The following is a 22626-nucleotide window of genomic DNA, read 5'->3' on the forward strand; positions in this document are numbered from 1 at the left end:
GATGAGAGGGAATCATTGATCAGCTGCCTCCTGCATGCCCCACACTGGGGATGAAGCCCACAACCTGGGCATGTGCCCTGACCAGAATCGAAAGGTGACCTCCTGGTTCACAGGCCGATGCTCAACCACTGAGCCATGCCAGCCGGGAATAATTGTTTTTAAAAGCTGCAAAATAATCTTGTGTATGATTTAACCATTATATTATTTTATTTTTTTAAAATATATTTTATTGATTTTTTACAGGGAGGAAGGGAGAGAGATAGAGAGCTAGAAACATCGATGAGAGAGAAACATCGATCAGCCGCCTCCAGCACATTCCCTACTGGGGACGTGCCCGCAACCCAGGTACATGCCCTTGACCGGAATCGAACCTGGGACCCTTCAGTCCGCAGGCCGACGCTCTATCCACTGAGCCAAACTGGTTTCGGCAACCACTATTTTATATAACAAGTCTTCTACTGATAGACATTTGTGTCTTGCCAACATTTTCTATTAATGCTGCAATGAATGTCCTTGTAGGGGCATAAGCACATGTTGGTGCAATTTATTTTTTATTTTAATTTTGTTTACTTTGTGAATAAGCAACTTAAAAATTCAAAAGACGTAAGGTCATGAGAAGTCTGCCTCCCAACCCTGCTCTCCATCCACCCCACTCTCTTCTCAAGATATCCAATGTGACATGTTGCTTGAATATTCTTCCAGGGGCATTATCTCCATACACAAGTGTATTCTACACTGTTGTTTCCTGGATTATCAATTTCAGACTCTTTATATTGACTTTATGCTACGATAAATGACGATTTAATCTCTTATGCCTACACATCACCACCCTTTTCTCTTTATTCCTAATAGTTTTAGTTCTACTGGTGACCCTTATAACTTTAAATGACACATCGAAACCTCGTTTTATAATATCTGCGAAAGCATTGCCTGATCTCTCCCTCAGCCCACCACCGGCATTCACCTCCCAACTATTTTAGCTGTGCTTTTGTTCTTACATTGTCCAAGTTAACAGCATTCCCACTCAGAACCCACAGTCTTCTGTGCTTTGTTATTAGGTTGATTATAAAGATCAAACACCATAAACAGCATCAACGTATGACCTGGGATGGTGCCCAGGATGAACTGGTGGCTGGCTGAGCTGCTTGTGGCTAAGGCACACTCTGATAGGTCACTGTGCATATTGAATTGGTTGTTAAATATTTTTCTGTTCCCGCTGGTTGCACATTTGCTCTTTCAGAAATCCTTGTTGGTTGGATTGTGTCTGTTATAGCTTTCTTATGTTTTAGATTTTTTAAAAAAATATATATTTTATTGATTTTTTTTACAGAGAGGAAGGGAGAGGGATAGAGAGTTAGAAACATCGATCAACTGCCTCCTGCACACTCCCCACTGGGGATGTGCCCACAACCAAGGTACATGCCCTTGACCAGAATCGAACCTGGGACCTTTCAGTCTGCAGGCCGACGCTCTATCCACTGAGCCAAACCGGTTAGGGCTAGACTTTTTATTTTTGTTTTATATTCCTTGACTCTATCTTCCCACCCTTCTATTGAATGACTGTCATACTTTGATCATTTTAAAATTTCCCTGAATCTTTCTTTTTCTCTGTTTGAACTCTTCCTCTTCTCATCTTATTTTTGTTTTGTGGATGTCATTTCTTCCTTAGGTTTGCTTTTGAAGTTCTTCTCTATAACCTGAATAATCTCGAGATTTAGTTTTTCTTCAAGGTTCACGTTTGCTATAATTTTTAATCTTGGTGGTTCCCTTGCAGGTCTTTACACACCCTTTCTCCAGGGGAGGTGTATGACTGATCTGATTGGTAAAACTGGAAAGAACCAACTGGGAGTGCTCAGCGGAGCTCAGGCCCTTTCTTTCCTTTTAGGAATGAGCACAAGTTCCACTCTGCCCGCCCACAACGCCTGAGACCCGGTCAATCTGTCTGAATACAGGGTCACTACTAGTGGGGCCAACTCGCCCACAGATGTTAGCCACGTTCTCCAACTTAAAAGTAGTATTTTGGACTTTTTATTTCTTAACTTGTTTAAAATCCATGCATAGAAGAAGGCTGCTAATTCTTGGACCCAATCAAGAGTATATTTGCAGACCAGAAAACCTATTAAGAAGCTTTGGGTGGGCCCTAGCCGGTTTGGCTCAGTGGATAGAGCATCGGCCTGCGAACTGAAAGGTCCCAGGTTCGATTCTGGTCAAGGGCACATGCCCGGGTTGTGGGCTCAATCCCCAGTGGGGGACTTGTAGGAGGCAGGTGATCCATGATTCTCTGTCAGCATGGATGTTTCTATCCAGTGGTTCTCAACCTGTGGGTCGTGACCCCTTTGGCGGTCAAACGACCCTTTCACAGGGGTCACCTAAGACCATCCTGCATATCAGATATTTACATGACGATTCATAACAGTAGCAACATTACAGTTATGAAGTAGCAACGAAAATAATTTTATGGTTGGGTCACAACATGAGGAACTGTATTTAAAGGGCCAGAAGGTTGAGAACCACTGTTTCTATCTTTTCCTTCCTCTCTGAAATCAATAAAAAAATAAAAAATAAAAAAAAAAAGGAGGAAGCTTTGGGTGGGGCTCATGAGCAGCCTTTGAGGTATGGGCAGGTGTTTTGACTTGGGTGATTAGAGGTTCATGTTAGGCCTGCAGGTTTTTACACTTGTGTGGTTGATTTTTAACTAATCTTGCCTGGGTGAAAGGCTTTAAGCTGATCCTGAATTATTCTGACCTTGGCAGATGACTGTGTCTTTGTCCATAAGGGAATGGCTGTTCCTACAGAAGCAGGACTGTTTAAAATAGTGGCAAAAGAAAGATGTGGGCTTCAAGGATGGCCTTCACGAGGTACAGCAGTGGTCTCAGGATAAAGGCTGCTATCGATACAACACTAATATTGCCGACGAGGTTAAAGTGGGGTTAGATTGTTTTTAGCACTGATGGACAGAATATCAGATTTTTTTTTCTCATTAAACTTTGTTTTAATGGGTCTCAAAATTCTGTGACTGATTTTTTGGTAAAGTTGTTTCCATTTAAAAGTACTTTTTCGAAAAACTAATAAACTGAAAACCTGCCACACACACATAAAAACCAAATGGTCCACAAAACATTCTCCTTTCTGAAAGTTTTACGACGCATTAATCATTAATCAGTCTTTTACTATTCAACTTAAATGGCCAGTTGAGACCAACAGTTCTGAGGCCTTTCTTCCACCACCGAGTAAGACGGGAGTGGCAGGTGTTGGGGGAAAATGCGTTTAGCTTTCTGGGCAGACATGGTGACTTCGCCAGCTCCAGCTGCCCTCTTTTTTTTTTTTTTTTTTTAATATATTTTATTGATTTTCTACAGAGAGGAAGGGAGAGAGATAGAGAGTTAGAAACATCGATAAGAGAGGAACATCGATCAGCTGCCTCCTGCACATCTCCTACTTGGGATGTGCCCGCAACCCAGGTACATGCTCTTGACCGGAATCGAACCTGGGACCTTTCAGTCCGCAAGCCGATGCTCTATCCACTGAGCCAAACCGGTTTCGGCTCCAGCTGCCCTCTTGTCCACAGCTTTGATGACACCCACAGCAACTGTCTGTCATGTCAAGAACAGCCACACAGCCCAGAGGGTCAGAGAAGCTCTCAACACACATGGGCTTCCCAGGAGCCATACATACAATGGCAGCACCACCAGATCTCAAAATCTTTGGGCCATCTTCCAGCTTTTTCCCAGAATGACGATCGATCTTCTCCTTCAGCTCAGCAAATTTGCAAGCAACGTGAGGGGTGACAACCCAGCACAGGTGTGTATCCAGCACTGATTTGGCCTGGATGGTTCAGGGTAATCAACTGAGCTGTGACGCCAGCTGCTTCCGTTAGTGGGTTATTATTGCTGTCACCAGCCACATTGCCCCAATGAACATCTTTGACAGGCATGTTGTTGTTTTTTAATATGTTAAGGGGTATGTTAAGTTCTTTTTAAAATTTTTTAAAATATATTTTTATTGATTTTAGAGAGAAAGGGAGAGGGATAGAGAGATAGAAACATCAACGATGAGACAGAATCATTGATCGGCTGCCTCCTGCACACCCCCTACTGGAGACTGAGCCTGCAACGTGGGCATGTGCCCTTGACAGGAATCAAACCTGGGACCCTTCGGTCCACAGGCCGACGCTCTATCCACTGAGCCCAACTGACTAGGGAGACAGACATGTTCTTGACACTGAAGCCCACATTGTCCCCGGGAAGAGCTTTCCTTAAAGCTTCACGGTGCATTTCAACAGGCTTCCCTTCAGCTGTGACACTGACTGGAGCAAAGTCACCGCCTGCCGGGTTCGAGAGCACCAGTCTCCACCCGGCCCGCAGGGAAGGACCCATGCCACCAGTTCTGCAGACACCATGGAGAGGAAGCTGCAGGGGCTTGTCAGTTGGACCAGGTGGTGGCAGGATGCCACCCAGAGCGTCAAGCAGTGTGGTTCCACTGGCATTGCCATCTTTATGGGCAACTTTCCATCCCTTGAACCAAGCATGTTAGCACTTGGCTCCAGCATGTTGTCGCCGTTCCAACCAGAAATTGGCACAAATGCTACTGTGTCAGGGTTGTAGCCAATTTTCTTAATGCAGGTGCTGACTTCCTAAACAATTTCCTCATATCTCTCCTGGCCATAGGGGGGCTCAGTGGAATTCATTTTGTTAACAGCAACAATCAGCTGCTTCACACCCGGTGTGTAAGCCAGACGGGCATGCTCACGGGTCTGCCCATTCTTGGAGATGCCTGCTTCAAATTTACCAACACCAGCAGCAACAATCAGGATAGCATAAGCAGCCTGAGATGTGCCTGTAACCATTTACAGCTAGAACCTGCAGTACACACAAAACCTAATGCCTTGCCAGTTAAAAAGCAATGGTTTTTTAATATAGACTCTGTGTCCTGAGACATCAAAGATGGTCACATAAAACTTGCTGGTCTCAAATTTCCACAGGGAGATATTTGTGATGACACACATTCACGTTCAGCTTTCAGTTTATCCAAGACCCAGGCATACTTGAAGGAGCCCTTCTCCATCTCAGCAGTCTCCTTCTCAAATTTTTCAATGGTTATTTTGTCAATCCCACCACACTTGAAAATCAGAGGGCCAGCAGTGGTAGACTTGTCGGAACCTACGTGTCCAATGACAACGGTGTTGATATGAGGCTTGTCCTTTCCCATTTTGGCTTTCAGTTGTGGTGTTTACAACACCTATGTTCTGGCGGCAAACCATTGTGAAAAAGAGAATATCAGGCCTTTTAACTGGCAAGGCATTAGGTTTTGTGGGTCTACAGGTCCTAGCTTTAAGTGGTTATTGCCAGGCCTAGGTAGACAGCACTAGATCAGCTGTCCTGTTATTCAACTTCTCCTCCAGGCTAAGCGGGCAGTTATGAAGAGACTAGCCTGGAATCCATGTGGCTTGTCTACAGGCAGATGGGCTGGAACTATTGTTTTGGCTGCGATTTCAGGTGGTACAGGCAGGGTAGCAGGCATGCAGGTATTACCTACAACTTAAGGGAACATCCCTGAGCAAGTTAGGGGATTCCAAAAGGAGCAAAGCCATGCCTTGGCACACCAACGGCAGAGGACTTGTTCCCCACAAGGCTCCAGGGCACGGGCCTCAGCAGCATCAACAGCAGCTTCGGTTCAGGAATCTGCTGATGGTAATATTCCAGTTAGGATGCATATGGGGACGAGCTGAAACCTTCCCTGAAAGGCAGTTTTCAAAGACCTCAGCAATTCCACAAAGAAAGCAGCAATATTAGCCGCTGTGATACAGGGCTGACCCTACCTGCTCACAACCCAGAGCGGGGAACCCCGAGCTCAAGGGGGAGCTGAAATTGAAAGGACATACACAGGGTGACCATCTGGAGTGAGGAAAAGTTCCGGAACTAGATAATGGTGACGGCTGCACAACATGGTGAATGTGGTTCCTGCCCCCGGCTTGTACACTACAATGGTTACAATGGTTACAATGGTAAATTTTATGTGTATTTTACCACAATAACCCCCTCCTCCCAAAAAAGCAGATATGCACATGTGTATTTCCAACACCCCCTGTGCAGGAAATGCTCAGTGACTGCATTCGAGCTCTCACATGAATCTCTGGTTAGAAGTTTCTCCCAGTTTAGTGACGTTCACGGGTCATGGTTTCCAGATAACTGACATTCTGGTGATGCTAAAACAAAGATTTTCTCCGTGTATCCTCATGCCTAAAAATACCACTGAGTTTCCACTCTGGTCTTTGGGGCAATAATGACTGGTTTTCTGGGACGGAATTTTATGTGGAAGCCACGAGTGCCTAACTGACTCCTTGAATTCGAGCAATGCTCCTGAGAGACTTGAATCTGACCAAGTGTAGCCTCTGAAGTCCTACAGGAACCACATCCTTTCCAGTGAGTGACAGGTCTGACTATAATGTGAGGAGCCTGAGACTGATCCTGAGAACCCCTCTTGTGGAGACTGAGCAGAATAAGAAACTGGGGCCGAAACTGGTTTGGCTCAGTGGATAGAGCGTCGACCTGCGGACTGAAAGGTCCCAGGTTCGATTCCGGTCAAGGGCATGTACCTGGGTTGCGGGCACATCCCCAGTAGGAGATGTGCAGGAGGCAGCTGGTCAATGTTTCTCTCTCATCGATGTTTCTAACTCTCTATCTCTCTATCCCTTCCTCTCTGTAAAAAATCAATAAAATATATTTAAAAAAAAAAAAAAAAAGAAACTGGGGAGGCTGGGTTGGGGACTTTAACTTAAGAATGTTGGCTTCCTCGGGATTATCCGGCATCAGTTGGAACCTGAGGGCAGCTTTCTCTCCGAGGTTTGCAGCGGCTGCCAGGGTTCTGAGAAGCAGAGCCTCTGGGAACGGGACTGAGCGTGGCCATAACTGCTCCCTCCGCCCGCCCTGTTGATCCCGCCCCGCCCAAACCCTGCGCACAGCCATTTGCCGATCGCCTCAGGCAAAGGCTGGGTTAGCGCCTCCCCAGAAGGCAGACGTTTTCCATATAGCTGATTCCTATAGCCAGTCGGCCTGGGGGTCAAATCCCTCTAGTGTTAACTACAACAATTAAGGCTTGGCTAGAACAAGACTGCGCACAGAGACCACAAGGGGGTGCACCAAGAAAGCATAAAAGATGCGGAGACAAAAAAACATGACAGAAATGGAGGATATGGAGCTAAGAATCGCAATTTTGAGGGCTTGCCATAAATTTGTGCAGAGCCTCACGAAAACTAATGAGACCCTCGATGCTACGATAAAGAAATTAGAAAGTAAGCATACACGGACTGAAATAAAGAATATTATACCCAATAGCAGACCAGAGGAGTACAATAATCAAACCAAAGATTCAACAAAAAACACCCAATTGGAAAAGCAAAATGAAAAAAGAATCCGAAAGTGTGAAGATAGTGTAAGGAGCCTCAGGGACAGCTTTAAGCGGTCTAATATCAGAGTCATTGGAGTGCCAGAAGATGAGAGACAGCAAGATATTGAAAACCTATTTCAAGAAATAATGGCAGAAAACTTCCCCCACCTGGTGAAAGAAATGGACTTACAGGTCCAAGAAGCGCAGAGAACCCCAAACAAAAGGAATCCAAAGAGGACCACACCAAGACACATCATCATTAAAATGCCAAGAGCAAAAGACAAAGAGAAAATCTTAAAAGCAGCAAGAGAAAGAGGCTCAATTACCTACAAGGGAATACCCATACGACTGTCAGCTGATTTCTCAACAGAAACTTTGCAGGCCAGAAGGGAATGGCAAGAAATATTCAAAGTGCTGAATACCAAGAACCTACAACCAAGATTACTTTATCCAGCAAAGCTATCATTCAGAATTGAAGGTCAGATAAAGAGCTTCACAGATAAGGAAAAGCTAAAGGAGTTCATCACCGCCAAACCAGTATTATATGAAATGCTGAAAGGTATCCTTTAAGAAGAGGAAGAAGAAGAAAAAGGTAAAGATACAAATTATGAACAACAAACATGCATCTATCAACAAATGAATCTAAGAATCAAGTGAATAAATAACCTGATGTACAGAATGAACTGGTGATTATAATAGAATCAGGGACATAGAAAGGGAATAGACTGACTATTCTTGGGGGAAAAAGGGGTGTGGGAGATGCGGGAAGTGACTGGACAAAAATCATGCACCTATGGATGAACACAGTGGGTGGGGAGTGAGGGTGGAGGGTGGGGTGGGAGCTGGAAGGAGGGGAGTTATGGGGGGAAAAAAGAGGAACAAATGTAATAATCTGAACAATAAAGATTTAATTTAAAAAAAAAAAAGAATGTTGGCTTCTAGATTTTTAACTCATAAAATCAAGATAATTTGATTTCAGATTTTAATTTACTTGGACTTTAGTTTACAAAGATTTAATCTCTGAAATCTAATTTCTCCCTGAGGGTTATATTCAAATTTGTGGAATTTGTGTACTCTTGTTATTGTAGTGTTTTAATGCTATCATTTAATCTTACTCCATAACCTCCAATATACTATGTTGAAATGTGACATAGCTTGGAGTGGGAAAGGGGAAAGAAAGTGAATTTTCAACCTTGAGTAAACAATGGCCTTGAAGTAGATTAAGATTCTGTATAGACCCATTTGAGAGCCTCTAGGGCAATTTCTAAGCCAGTGGTTCCTAACCCTTGTTGCATGTCAGAATCAGGCCTATGACACATACATTTTCAGGGACCCAAACAAGTGAGTAAGGATTAAAACTGCTTACTCAAGATTCGAATTGACAGGCCCATCAGATCTCTGGCCCTAGAGCCGATGTACAGGCTTCCCACCTCTGGCTGGCTCTGACAAGAAGCCTTTCAAAATGCTGATTTCCAGGCTCTGAGAATCACTGAGGACCAAAGATTTGTATGTAGTTAGCCGGTGGTGGAGCCCAGCCTCAGCACAGTGCTCTCTGCAAATGGGTGGGAAAGGGTGCCAGATACTGGGCACGTGCATTTGGCTCTTACATGTCAAAGCCTATGTCACAGTGACAAAGGAGAAGTGTTGGTCCCCTGTCTGCTTACTCTTATCAAGTAGGGCTTCTCAAGAGGCCTCACATCAGGCGCTCTATAAATATTTGTCTAATGAATGACATTGCTGGCAGCTGACCCCAGAGGACCCATGTTTTACATATAAAGGAAATAATCCCTAATTATTTGGCCCAGGATATGATTCACCCAGAGGTGAGAAACCTTTCCAAATAGATTGCCACACATGTGATTACTCATGTGTGAAAGAGTAAAAGAGGGAAGGCCTATGTGAGGTTGGGAGGTGACAGTGGCAGCAGGAATGGGGCAGTGGGGGACCGTGTGCAGGCAGAAGCCCACTGCCCAGCTGGTTGATTCTGCACAAACAGAATCAGAAGAGGCTTCAAGGGCAGCTTCACTCCCAATAGCAAAGATGCTGCAACAGGAAAAGACTGGGATGACTGCGGTAGCAATGGCCTTGGAGTCAGGAAAGGCAGGTTCTAGCCCAGGTCAGTCAGTTATGAGCCAGTCACTTAATCTCACTAACCCTTGGGCTCCTCATCTGATTTGAGGATGTTGGACCCGGACCTGGCTATTTCCATAGTTGGTTTTGGTTAAAACATTTTGAAACAGTATGACCAGCTTCGGTTACATAAAATTTTAAAACTTCTATATAGTTCAAGATAGCATCAGCAAAGTTTGAGGACACGTGTAGATCAAGAAATTGGAATCAATGAACATGCCCATCAAAAAGGAAATGGTTAAGTAAATGATGGTATAGCCATCCACTGGAATATCATGCAGTGGTAAAGGAGAGCAGAAACTCTTTATGTATCAATATGGAACAATCTTCAATGTATAGACAAAAAAGGAAGGTGCAGAACAGTATATATAATGTAAAAGATTAAAAATATATATTTGTTTATATGTGCATAGAACACCCCTGGATGGATAAACAGGAATTTGTAATATTGGTTGCTTTCTAGGGAAGGGAGCTGGTAGATAGCGAGCAGAAGGTGGGAGGGAGACTTCTTATTGGATACTCTTTTATACATTTTGAATTTTAAACCATGTGATTGTATTGCCTATTAAATCAATGATAGAAAAATTAAATGATAGGCTAGAAGAATTTTGAACTCTTGATAATAGCACTCTACCTTCTGCCTTGCTTGAGAATTATCTGTGCACATACCTTACAGGAAATCACCTATTGGGTTATCTAAACTGTTCACAGTAAGTAAGCGCCTCTACTTCTGGGACAACACTGTCCCTCCTACGTATTCGCTCAGACAACCTCAGTCCACAGTCTTCTGGTCCACAGCAGTGATGTCGACACTCTTGCCCTATTCCGCATCCCCCTTCCCAGCAAAGACCGATCTGCCACACAGATTTCATCAGTTAATATCTCAGGGCCCATGGTCAAGGCCATGACAGAGACAGGCAACTCCCAAGTCAGTTTTGCAAGGATTCCTCAAGGGACAGTGCCCTCTGTGCCTTTGTAACCTTCTGCAGTCGGCTTAGCTTTCATAGCCAGAGGCAGCCCATCCAAACAGGGCATAGAGTGGGAGGCAGACAGGAAGGGAGAGGGGGAAAGAATTAGATGGGGAGAGATGAATGGTAACAAAGCATCCCTGAAATCAGGAGAGGGACCACAGCAGAAAAGACTGGCATGAGGCTCACCTCCCGCAGCTTCTCCTGGGCCTCCGCCAGCGCTGCTTGCTTCTCCTGAAGCTGGGCCAGTGCAGCATTCATACGGATCCGCTTGGGCTCCACCACCCGATACAGCCGCCCGTACATCTGCAGGGAGACAGCCAGGCGGTGGGGTCGCCCACCCACTAACCCACCAGCGGTCCCTTCCTTCCCACCTGGGTCTTCCATTCCCCCAGCTTTCACCTATGTGCATCCCCCTCTCCCCAGGCCTGCTTCCCTGCTCCCCCTACCCCCCACCTCTTACCTCCATGGCCCGCACCCACATGCAGAGGGACTTGGCGGCGAGTGAGACCCGGCCAATGATGTCAGGCTGGAAGTCGGGCTGGGCGCAGTAGGCCCCGATCTTCTTCAGAACCTTATCTGAGATATTGTCTTTATCAAAGTTGATCAGTGATTTGATGAAATTCTGTTCCCCTGTGGGATGCAAATCAGGGCCTCAGCGAGAAGGCCTAATACCTCCCTCATTGTCCAGGTTGCATCTCCACTGCTTAGGCGTGGCCCTGTTTTCCCTCAGCCCAGTTCCCAGGGCCAGAATAACTGACTTCACGTTCCTTCTGCTGACCGTGCTCCCTCCTCTAGACCCGCACAGGCCCGGGACCCTCCACAATCTTCCAGCCTCATTTCCCATCACTTACCACGAACAATCTCACCTGAACCACCACTCTCTCAAGCTTGCAGGCTATGTTCTACCAAGAGACATATAAGAGCCAAATGTGCCTTGTAACAGAGCTCAAAGCAGAGAAAACCACAGAATGAAACAGCAAAGACTCTTGGTTTTGATTTTTGACCTTTTGGGAGGTGAGGGGAAGCCATTCCTGCCCCTGGATTTTGAGATCTATTCCTTCATCTTTATAACAATTTCTCTTTTTTTCTTTTTGCTTAATTTAAGATGAGTTGTTTTCTGTGACTTACAACCAAAGACTCTTAACTGATATTTATGTCTTTTCTTTCCCACCACACTGTATGCTCTTGGGGGTCAGCACAACGCCTCATTCATCTCTGTCCCTCCGAGTGCCTGGCACACAGCAGATGATGAATAAACGTTGGGTGAATTGGTGTTCATTATCTCCTGGTTTCTAGCTTACCTAGCTGCCTCTTGGACTCTGCCCAAGTGGGCTCATTGCCTCGAAGAATCATGACTGCCTGCATCACTATCTCCACTTGGGCGGGGGGCCGTCCATAAGACTTGATCTCTCCTATGTCCTTCTTGTTCAGAGACTCCAAAGCCTGGGGGGAAAGGATTCACTTAGGGCACAGGCCAAAGTCAACTCAGGTGGCAAGGCAGGTCCTTTATGGGGACAGAACCCCAGGGACTCAGAGACTCTTTCCTGGGTCTTCCCCCCTCCAATACCCGCATGGCCTCTTCCAGGGCTGGCAATGCCTCTTCAAGATCCTTCTGGGCATTGTCAGCCAGTGCCTGGCACTTGACTTCCTCAATTGCAATCTTCTCACTATGGGCTGTGACGGCCTAGGAAGGAAAAGAGGATGAGGGTTTGTCTTCGCCTGGGGCAGAGGTGGGGGTGACGATGTTGGAGGTACCAAGGAAAGAAAATGCTACAACAGTTTTGAGGAATGGAACATGCATCCCAACAGAGTAACTGAGGGAGACCGGAAGCCTCTGCCTGCTGAGCACTGGGAGGAGAGGGGCCTGAGGGGGCAGGATACTGCCGGGGCCCCCACCTTCTGCTGCTCATCCGCTTCCCGCTTCTGCTGCACAATGATGACCAGGTACTCCTCGCACTGTTTCTGGAACTCAGCCACCTTTTTCTTGGCATCCTCCAGCTCCACAGACATCATCTCCACCTTTTCCCTCGTCTCATCGATCTTAAACAACCCTGTCCGCAGCTTATTGGCCTGGTCCAGCAGCTCCTGCCGCTTCTCTGCCAGCAGCCTGGGGGACACAGACGAGCACAGTGTGGGGAGAGGCTGGACTCCCAGAAAAGGGGGGGGGTTCCCTAGGCCAGCGGTTCTCAACCTGTGGGTCGAGACCCCTTTCGGGTCGAACGACCCTTTCACAGGGGTCGCCTAAGACCATCGGAAAACACATATATAATTACATATTGTTTTTGTGATTAATCACTATGCTTTAATTATGTTCAATTTGTAACAATGAAAATACATCCTGCATATCAGATATTTGCATTATGATTCATAACAGTAGCAAAATTACAGTTATGAAGTAGCAATGAAAATAATTTTATGGTTGGGGGTCACCACAACATGAGGAACTGTATTAAGGGTCGTGGCATTAGGAAGGTTGAGAACCACTGCCCTAGACAGTCTCACTTCCCATCTCTCTCCTTCCCATCTCTCTCCACACCCCCTGGGCTCTCTTCTGTTTCCTTCTCCATTTGCCACCACTCTTGAGTTGTTTTCTGTGACCTACAACCAAAGAATCTTAACTGATATTTATGTCTTTTCTTCCTTTCTTCCTTTCTGTTGCCACCACACTCTGGTCAGGTTTTTATTCTTTCCTTCCTGGATCATAGCCAACAGCTTCCCAACTGGACTTCGTGCTCCCAGACTCTCATCCCTCTGATTTATTCTACCTCTCAGCTTGCTAGTCATCGTTTTCACCACACCATTTCCCCCCTGGGAATCTGCCTCTGTCCCCCAGGGTGCGGCAGCCAGGGGGACTGCGTGAACTAGAGAAAAAACCTGCCCTGAGAGGGTGACCATCTTTGTCTCTAGCCTGGTTTTTTCATGTGGGAATGAGTGTGGGCTCAGTATTGCCAAAATTTCTGATTTTCAGAGAGAAGTTGAAAATCTGGATTTTTCTAAGGCTCCCGAGTTTTAAATGTTGGCACCTCATTCAAAAAGTTTTAACATTGTCCAAGCCATAAAAACTGTCTATGCAGGATTGTTTTCTGGACTAAATAAGAAAATGCATGTAGAGGGCTTAGCATGGTAACCAGCAAATATGATCCAGGGAAGGCAAGGACTTGACTTTGCTAGCTGGTATATTGTAAGTATCTAGAATAGTGCCTGGCACATAACAGGTGCTCAACAATACATATTTAATTGAGGACTAAATGTTGACTATCATTATTATTACAAATGGCATTTTCTTCCCCTTGATTAAAATACTGAATCCAATAAATGAGGGTTGTTGTTTTTTTTTTACATTTCTCTTATATCCTTCAAAACAAATTATTGTTGTGTTAAGCACATAAAAATACTCAACACACCTTAATAAATAAATATGTAATTCTTGGGAATGGTGGAAAGTCTAGAAGATATTAAAGGCAGAGAGGAGAGGACGGGTGTATATGTTATGGGTAAAGTGGCAGTGTCACCATTGTATTGTGGTTGGAAAAAGAAACATCATTCCAGAAAATAAGGACAAAGAGAGTGTGAAGAGGGCTCTAGAGACTGCCACCCCCCTGGAGGATCCATCTCTCCTTTATTCATTTCCCGGGAAAACTTAAAACCCCTTGCATCTCTACTATTCCACACCAGTGCCCAGGTCCTTGAGCCAGTCCTCCTGGCCAGCTCCCGATATTTCCCATGATACCATTTCAGTAATTGCCCTCAAAAGACACCAAGCTCCCTGGCTCTCTATGTCCCCAACGCTTCGTTATACTTCTTATATCCAGACACCAGTTCCAGGTAGTTGGTGGGTGTGACATAGTTGTGTCTTCGCAGTTCCAACAGCATCTTCTGGGAATATTGAGCCACTGACCAGTGCATGGTGACGAAGATCTGGGCCACCTTCCTGTGGATCTGAGGCCAAAGGATAAAGGCTATAGGACAGAGAGTGGTGGCAAATGGAGAAGGAAACAGAAGAGAGCCCAGGGAGTGTGGAGAGAGATGGGAAGGAGGGTCTCACGTTCTCCTGAGTTCCCAGGTCTACTCCCAGGAGGTACTTCTCAGCCACTTCTAGCAGGGCTTCACGGGGCCACTCTGAGAACCAGTTGATCGTAGTGCAGTTCACCAAGGCTGGGTACTGGCGGATCCAGTTCCTGGCGAGGGGTTTTGAGAGGCAGTTAAGTCCACCTGCAGAGTCAGCCTCCAGCTACTGGCTTTGTCACAGGTCCACCTTCTTTCTAGGAACCTGAGTGCTCCTGTATCTCCTTGTCCAGATTCTGCTCCTCTCAGAACTAGTTCCTGGGCAAACTTAAAACGTATTTAGAAACAGGTTCTGAGGCCAGAAAAGCCGGATTCCACATTTCAGGGGTGCATCTAGGGCAAGTGAACTAATCTTTTGAATGTCAGCTTTCTAATCTCTAAAATGAGAATAACAAAGCATGCCAACTAGGGTTGTTAGGAGATTCAGTGGGGTGACATGTAAAATACAGTGCCTGGTACATGGTAAATACACCATAACTATAAAAGAAAATAGCCCTAGCTGGCTTGGCTCAGTGGATAGAGCACCGGCCTGCGGACTGAAGGGTCCCAGGTTCGATTCCAGCCAAGGGCACATGCCTGGGTTGCAGGCTCCATCCCCAGTGTGGGGTGTGCAGGAGGCAGCCATTCAATGATTCTCTCTCATTATTGATGTTTTTATTTCTCTCCTCCCTTCCTCTCTGAAATCAATCAATCAATCAATCAATAAATAAATAAATGAAAGAAAATAAACAAAATAGCAACCCACATTGCCTCCCTGTACAAGTTCTGTCTTCATCCTACTTTCTAATGCTTTTAAAAATCTAATCATAACAAGAATGGACAAATGAAATGTGATCTGTACATACAATGCAATATTATTCAACCTTAAAAAGAAAAGAGATTCTGATACATGCTACAACATGGATGAACCTTGAGGACATTATGCTAAATGAACTAAGCATGTCACAAAAAAGACTCTATGATTCCAGTTAGATGAGATATATAGAAATAGAAAGTAGATGGTGGTTGCCAGGAGATGGGGGAATGGAAGAAATGGGAAGTTACTCAGTGGGTGTGGAGTTTTATTCTGCAAGATGAGAAATTTTAGAGATCTGTTGTACTACCATGTGAATATACTTAACACTACTGAGCTGTACACTTAAAAATTGTTAAGATGCCAAAACCGGTTTGGCTTAGTGGATAGAGCGTCAGCCTGCGGACTGGAGGGTCCCAGGTTCGATTCCGGTCAGGGGCATGTACCTGGGTTGTGGGCACATCCCCAGTGGGAGATGTGCAGGAGGCAGCTGATCGATGTTTCTCTCTCATCCATGTTTCTAACTCTCTATCTCTCTCCCTTCCTCTCTGTAAAAAATCAATAAAATATATTAAAAAAAAAAATTGTTAAGATGGCCCTGACTGAATTGGCTCAGTGGATAGAGCGTCGGCCTGCGGACTCAAGGGTCCCAAGTTCGATTCTGGTCAAGGGCATGTACCATGGTTGTGGACACATTCCTAGTAGGGAGTGTGCAGGAGGCAGCTGATCGATGTTTCTCTCTCACCGATGTTTCTAACTCTCTATCCCTCTCCCTTCCGCTCTGTAAAAAATCAATAAAATATATTTAAAAAATGGTTAAGATGGTAAATTTTATGTTTTGCAGTTTTCATCGCAATTAAAAATTTAAGAACAAAACAAAAAATCACCCTCTTACCCCCTCCCCCCACAAAAAACACACACAATCTAGTCACACCAAGAGGGAGAGGACAACTTCTATGTAAATAGCAGAGACTTCCTGAAAAAAGGCAAGATCTATGGAAAGGAGATGGGGCATTCAGGGGGTAGAGACTGGCACTCTTCATGGGACTTACTCCAAGAAGGCATGGAAGGCCAGAGAGGGGAGGAACGTGCTGGGCTATCACAGGGAGGGAGGGAGAGGCTATAAACAGGAGTTACCTGAAGGGGTCGCCCACAGGGCTGAGGCAGAGAACAATGTGCAGGTTGTTGCGCACGCGCTCGATGAGGTAGGCAAAGAGGCTGTCCGAGGACTCTGACACCTGATCTGCCCGGGCCTGCTCTATGATCTGCACCTGGATCTGCACAGAAGCCACATAGCATTTGTTTGTTTGTTTTTTATTGATTTCAGAGAGGAAGGGAGAGGGAGAGGGAGAGAGAAACATCAATGATGAGAGAGAATCATTGATTGGCTGCTTTCTGCATGCCCCACACTGGGGATGGAGCCCGCAACCTAGGCATGTGCTCTGACCAGGAATTGAACCGTGACCTCCAGGCTCATAGGTCCATGCTCAACCACTGAGCCACACTGGCTAAGCTGAGGGCTGCGGCTTCAATGGCAGAACCCGAGGGGGCAGCAGGTGAGGCTCAGCTGACAGGGTGTAGGTTTTAAAGTAGCTCCACCCAATAGGGTCCCTAGAGGGAAGATGACTGAAGAGAAACAGCTCTTCCAGCTAACTGGGGCGGGGGGTCGGGGGAGAGGTGTAGACAGAGTGGGGGGCACAGTAGCATATTCTGGGATCTGGGCTTCTTCAGGTTAGTCAGGAAGGTCAAAGAATCAATAAGTTGAGGGCATGGAAGGAATCATACTTCTTCAAATTCATCGGTCTTGTAGAGATTTGGGACCTCGCCTGAGCTGAGGATGTTGTTAATGTCCTCTAGGAATGATTCGTCAGCAATTTGGGTATCCACAAAAAGGAAGGATGTAGCTTTGAGTTCTACCCCAGTTTGCCGGTATAGACGCTTGATATCTGGGCCAGATGAGAAAAGAAGGAGAAGGGAACAGACAGACTCTTCAGGTTCACCTGCCCATCTCTTATTCCTCTTCCAAGATTTAGGTATCTTACCCCAGCCTTCAACACATACACATCACACTATACTCCACATGGGCCTGGCACAGCTCACTATCTGGCTTCCATCCTTCCTCTCTCTTGTCATTGCAGCAAGTCAGGCATCTGATCTTTCACTCCTAGCCCCAACCCCTCTTCTGTTTCAGAAACCCAGCCATACCTTCTCGGAACTCTTGCTTCCGGTAATGTTTGTTGACTTCAATCTGGAAGGTGATGTACTCACAGATGGATGAGGCCAAGCGGGCCAAACTCTGGCGCCCACTGCCCCCAATGCCCACCAAGAGCATGTTGCCCCGAGGCTGTCCAATGACCCGCACAATCCTTGTGACTAGGGGTAGGGAGGTGGAGGATAAGGGCAATGAGTTGGCTGAGCAACCTCAGGGGACCTCCAGGCCCTAGACTAGGGACTGGGATACATGAAACTGAAATAGAGGGACCAAGAGGTGTGGAAAGAGGTTAGTATCTGAAGCCCTGGTGGCAATTCAACTTTTAACCTCTACCATGTCTGTTAGACACCGCTGTTAAGAAAAAGTTCCACCCATTGCCACAAGGGCATCTGGAGCCAGGAAGGAAGGTAACTTCTGGAAGAGACCTGGGAAGGAATCCATATTTCCTTGGAACTACCACATAAATTGGGAGGCTGGGGAAGGAGATGGGGATAGGAAATGCTCACTGTGTTCAATAGCCTCTCGGAAGAGCACCAGATTCATTGGCACGACAGAAGGTGACAGGTTGTACTCCTTTAGGGCCGTCTCCATGGCTGTCTTCAGCACCGTCAGATCAGTTAGGTCTTCATACACCTTGGGCTCCCTCAAGAAGTCCCCTGGGTCATGGGAAGAGAGGGTCAGAGTCTCAAATGCCTGGTCTTCCCCACACTTCCCCAAAGAGCTCTAAGCATCAGGTCTCCATGCCCAACCCTCCTTCTATCCCATCTCCAGAGTCTCCAGCCTATAGTAGCACAGCTCCCAGCTCACCAAAGATAGGAGAACGTTTGTTGGGACAAAGATTATGAAATGTGAGGTCAAAGAAGGAGCCGAGTTTGTCACTTAAGATAGTCACAAAAGCTTCTGTGTCTGCCGTGTCAACCAATCGGTCAGAGAAGACTCTGTTGGGAGGGAGTTGGAGTGAGATCTAGGAATAAGGAGACTGACCCTAGGAAAAGGAGCATCAGGGTGGGGTTAGAAGCAGGGCTCGGAGCAAGGCTGCTGAAATCTGGATCTGGAGGGACACGCACATCTCACCTGAAACACTCATGGATCCAGAGCCGTGTAATGCTGGACTTGGTGTCATGGAAGTCCTTGTTGGCTCTGAGCATGCCCTGAAATACCTGGGGAAGAGGCATGCTAGTGATATGGAGGAAGGAAAGAGATTTCCTTCAGAAATTTTAGTGGTCAGGTCAGAGAATGCAGCATTCGAGGATGCAGGTGATTTGGGGTCTATCGAATGCTACTGAGCTCCAAGGTTTACTTGAGAAGAGAATACCTGTAAGAAAGCTGTGCCAGGCAAAAGGGGCAAGTCAGATAGTTTTACCTTGGAGATATCTCGAAGGTTGAAGAGGTAATGGATCTTAGCAGGTGTGGGCAGGAAGCGCTGGACCACAGTGTTGTACACATCTAAAGTGGCCTCAGTCACCACGTTCCCAATGGGCTTCACCTCTTCCTCAAAGTCCTGAAGCTTCTGATTGATCATGGTGCCAAATATTCGGATGATCTGAGACTCCTAGAAAAAGGCCTCTGATTAACTTTCACAGGTTCCTAGCTTTTTAGCCAGGACTGGGACAGGGTGAAGTGAATGAAGCACTCGTCTTGGGGAACAATTTAAGAAGCACACACAAAAAAACAAAAACCTCCTCAGAAATCAAGAGAAATAACATTTTAATGCAATATTTAAAAATCAGCCCTAGCCTGTTTTGCTCAGTGGATAGTGTTGGCCTACGGACTGAAGAGTCCCACGTTCAATTCCAGTCAAGGGCACATGCCTGGATTGCAGGCTCCATCCCCAGTAGGGGGCATGCAGGAGGCAGCCGATCAATGATGTTTTTATCTCTCTCTCCCTCTCCCTTCCTATCTGAAATCAATAAAAATATATTTTTTAAAAAAATCAAAATTAGGCTCTAGCCAGTTTGGCTCAATGGATAGAGCATTGGGCCAAAGGGTCCCAGGTTCGATTCTGGTCAAGGGCACATACCTTGGTTGCAGGTTCCTCCCAGGCTTGGGCCCTGGGAGGGGCTCGTGAAGGAGGCAACCAATCAATGTGTTTCTCTCACATGGGTGTTTCTCTCTGTCTTTCCCTCTCTCTTCCACTGTTCCTTAAAAAAAAAAAAATCAATGGAAAAATATCCTCTAGTGAGGATTAACAAACAAACAAAAATCAAAATTAGAACTTCCTAATGGCAGTGTAGGTAAATGCTGTACTTGAATCCTCCCACAACCACATAAATAATACAACTAAACTATAGAACAACCATCATTCAGAACCACCTGAAATCTAGCTGAATGAAAGTCATACAACGAGGGATTTAAAGAAGAAGCCACATCGAGACTGGTAGGAGGAGCAGAGACACTGAATAGGCTGTTCCCACATCATGTGTGTCAGTTTAAAATCGGGAGGGATATCTTGGCTGTGGAGGTTACGCTTTGAGGAGCAAGGGGTTCTAGCCCCACACCTGACCCCCGCCCCAGTCCAGGGTTCCAGTGCCAGGAAGACAAGTCCCCATAACTTCTGGCTATAAAAACCAGTGGATATTGAGGCTGAGAGAGATGGAAGGCTGCTGGGGTTCCAAGCAGTTCCTCTTAAAGGGCCCAAGCACAGACTTACTTGGACTTACTCCCTCTGAGCTCCAGTGCTGGGCAGCAGCTTGAGAGGAACCAGGGATATATGGGGAGAAACTGAAATGTCTGGCATCAGGGTGAGAGCTGGAGAGGAGCAGCTTTCTGCCAGACAAAACGCTGACAGAGACTATCATTCCTTTTCTGAAATGCGCCCCCCACCAACACACACACACACACAGGACTGACAGACAGAGCCATATCTGAGTCTCCATCAACCTGGCTCACACTGTTTGCCCTGCCCTAGTGATTCCCTGAGACACTGGCCCACCCAACTTGCAGGCCCACCCAAGCAATTCCCAGTGGCTTCCCCATACAATGGCCTCTTGCCTCATGCTTCAGACTTTTGTAAAATCTCTCAAACAAGCAGCATCTGGCTTCTATGTACCCGCTACCTCTTGCTAAGTGGCTCCAGGCCCAGCACTAGTAGAAGCCTGTCTTGGTTCACAGCTTGGCCTTTCCTGGGTACCTCCAAGCACAATACAAGTAGCAGCCATGTGCAGATTACTCTGTACCTTGTGTCCTCCAGGCAGGACACAGGCAGTGGCTGACTTTGTGCCTCCAAGAGGCCCCAGAGCCAGTGTACCTGGTGGACAGTTTCAGACCACACCAGATTACAACCCTACCATCTCCATCAGCAACACATACTCAAGATGAGCACCAAAGCCCTACTAAAGTAAGTCCTGCTCCATAGAGTTGACTCTTGCACAATAGCTCTTCAACTGTAGTTGTAGCTGGTCATCACAGACAGTCCTCACAGCTGATTGGCCTGGAGAGGTCAATCCCTGCCAGTGATGCCAACAGCAATCAAGGCTCAATTACAACAGGACAGTGCACACAGCCCACACAGGGGCACACCTGGAGTGCCCAGCTTGGGTGACTGGAGAGGTTGCACCACTGGGCCCTACAGGATACCTACTACACAAGGCCATTCTACCAAGTCTGGGAGACGTAGCAGCTCTACCTAATATAGGGAAGCAGCCAAAATTCAGTGACAAAGAAAACAGGTTCCAAATAAAAGAAAGGGATAAATCACCAGAAAAGGAATGAAATGAAATGGGGGATAGCAAGCTACTAGATACATAGTTCAAAACAACGGTTAGAAGGATGCTCAAGGAACTTAGTGAGAACTTCAACAGTATGAAAAGGGACATAGAAACAATAAAAAAGTACCAGTGAGAAATGAAGGATACACTAACTGAAATGAAGAATAATTTACAGTGAGTCAACAGAGTAGATGATGCCAACAACCAAATCAGTGATTTGCAATATAAGAAAACAAAAAATACCCAATCAGAACAGAAAAAAGAAAAGAGAATCCAAATGAAGATAGTGTAAGGAGCCTCTGGGACTTCAAGCGTACCAATATTCACATCATGGGGGTACCAAAAGGAGAAGAGAGAAAACAAGAAATGGAATATCTATTTGAAAAAAATAATGTCAGAAAACTTCCCTTACTTGAAGAAAATAGACATACAAATCCAGGAAGCACAGAGAGTTTCAAACAAGATGAACCCAAAGAGTCTCCCACCACGATGCATCATAATTAAATCTTAAAAGCAGCAAGAGAAAAGCAGTTAGCTACCTACAAGGGAGCTTCCAATAAGACTGTCAGCTGATTTCTCAACAGAAACTTTGCAGGCCAGAAGGGAGTGGCAAGAAATATTCAAAGTGATGAAAAGCAAGGACCTACAACCAAGATTACTCTACTCAGAAAAACTATACTTTAGAATTGAAGGTCAATAAAGAGCTTCCTGACAAGAAAAAGCTAAAACAGTTTATCACCATCAAACCATTATTACATAAAATGTTAAAAGGTCTTCTTTAAGAAAAAAAAAAAGATTAAAAATATGATCAATAAAATGGCAATAAATACATATCTATCAACAATTGCATCTAAAAATCAAAATAAATAAACTAGCAGAACAGAAACAGATTCATAGATACGAAGAACATTTTGACAGTTGCCAGATGGGAGGAGGTGTGGAGGATGAGTGAAAAAGATGAAGAAATTTAGAAGTACAAATTGGTAGTTAAAGAATAGTTATGGGAATGTAAAGTACAACATAGGGAATATAGTCAACAATATTCTAATAACTACATATGGTGTCAGCTGGGTACAAGATTTATCAGGATGATCACTTAGTAAGTTAAATAATGTCTGGGTTGTACATCTCAAACTACTATAATATTGTATTTCAACTGTACAGTGGGGCCTTGACTTACGAGTTTAATTCGTTCCGTGATGGAGCTCGTAACTCAAATCACTCGTATGTCAAATCAACAGTGAACGAGTGAGACACGTGATGCTGGGCTGATGTTGTGGCATTCACTGTGACGTTCGCTGTGCCAACTAGCGGTGGGCTATCTGAAGCTGGCTCATAACCCGAATTTTAGCTCGCAACTCA

The 22626-nt window shown here is 45.6% G+C and overlaps 1 protein-coding gene and 1 pseudogene across 2 annotated transcripts in view; both read right to left on the bottom strand.

Annotated features, from left to right (window-relative positions):
* Positions 1 to 22626, bottom strand: part of DNAH2 (dynein axonemal heavy chain 2) — a 109258-nt gene that overhangs the window by 14791 nt on the left and 71841 nt on the right. For both annotated transcript variants that reach the window (XM_070393625.1, XM_070393624.1), the window contains 14 exons: positions 18921 to 19109; positions 18632 to 18717; positions 18365 to 18495; positions 18064 to 18213; positions 17551 to 17718; positions 17131 to 17291; positions 16483 to 16622; positions 14533 to 14665; positions 14287 to 14426; positions 12384 to 12594; positions 12055 to 12171; positions 11789 to 11930; positions 10948 to 11117; positions 10674 to 10790 (listed from right to left, as the gene is read on the bottom strand). In XM_070393625.1, coding sequence (XP_070249726.1) covers positions 10674 to 10790; positions 10948 to 11117; positions 11789 to 11930; positions 12055 to 12171; positions 12384 to 12594; positions 14287 to 14426; positions 14533 to 14665; positions 16483 to 16622; positions 17131 to 17291; positions 17551 to 17718; positions 18064 to 18213; positions 18365 to 18495; positions 18632 to 18717; positions 18921 to 19109 — 2055 coding nt within the window. The remainder of the gene's footprint in view (positions 1 to 10673; positions 10791 to 10947; positions 11118 to 11788; positions 11931 to 12054; positions 12172 to 12383; positions 12595 to 14286; positions 14427 to 14532; positions 14666 to 16482; positions 16623 to 17130; positions 17292 to 17550; positions 17719 to 18063; positions 18214 to 18364; positions 18496 to 18631; positions 18718 to 18920; positions 19110 to 22626) is intronic.
* LOC138994516 (elongation factor 1-alpha 1 pseudogene) lies at positions 2720 to 5208 on the bottom strand (annotated as a pseudogene).

Source organism: Myotis yumanensis, unplaced genomic scaffold (assembly GCF_028538775.1).
Source record: "Myotis yumanensis isolate MYYU_CA2020_CCGP unplaced genomic scaffold, mMyoYum1.0.hap1 SCAF_16, whole genome shotgun sequence".
NCBI classification, from domain to species: domain Eukaryota; kingdom Metazoa; phylum Chordata; class Mammalia; order Chiroptera; family Vespertilionidae; genus Myotis; species Myotis yumanensis.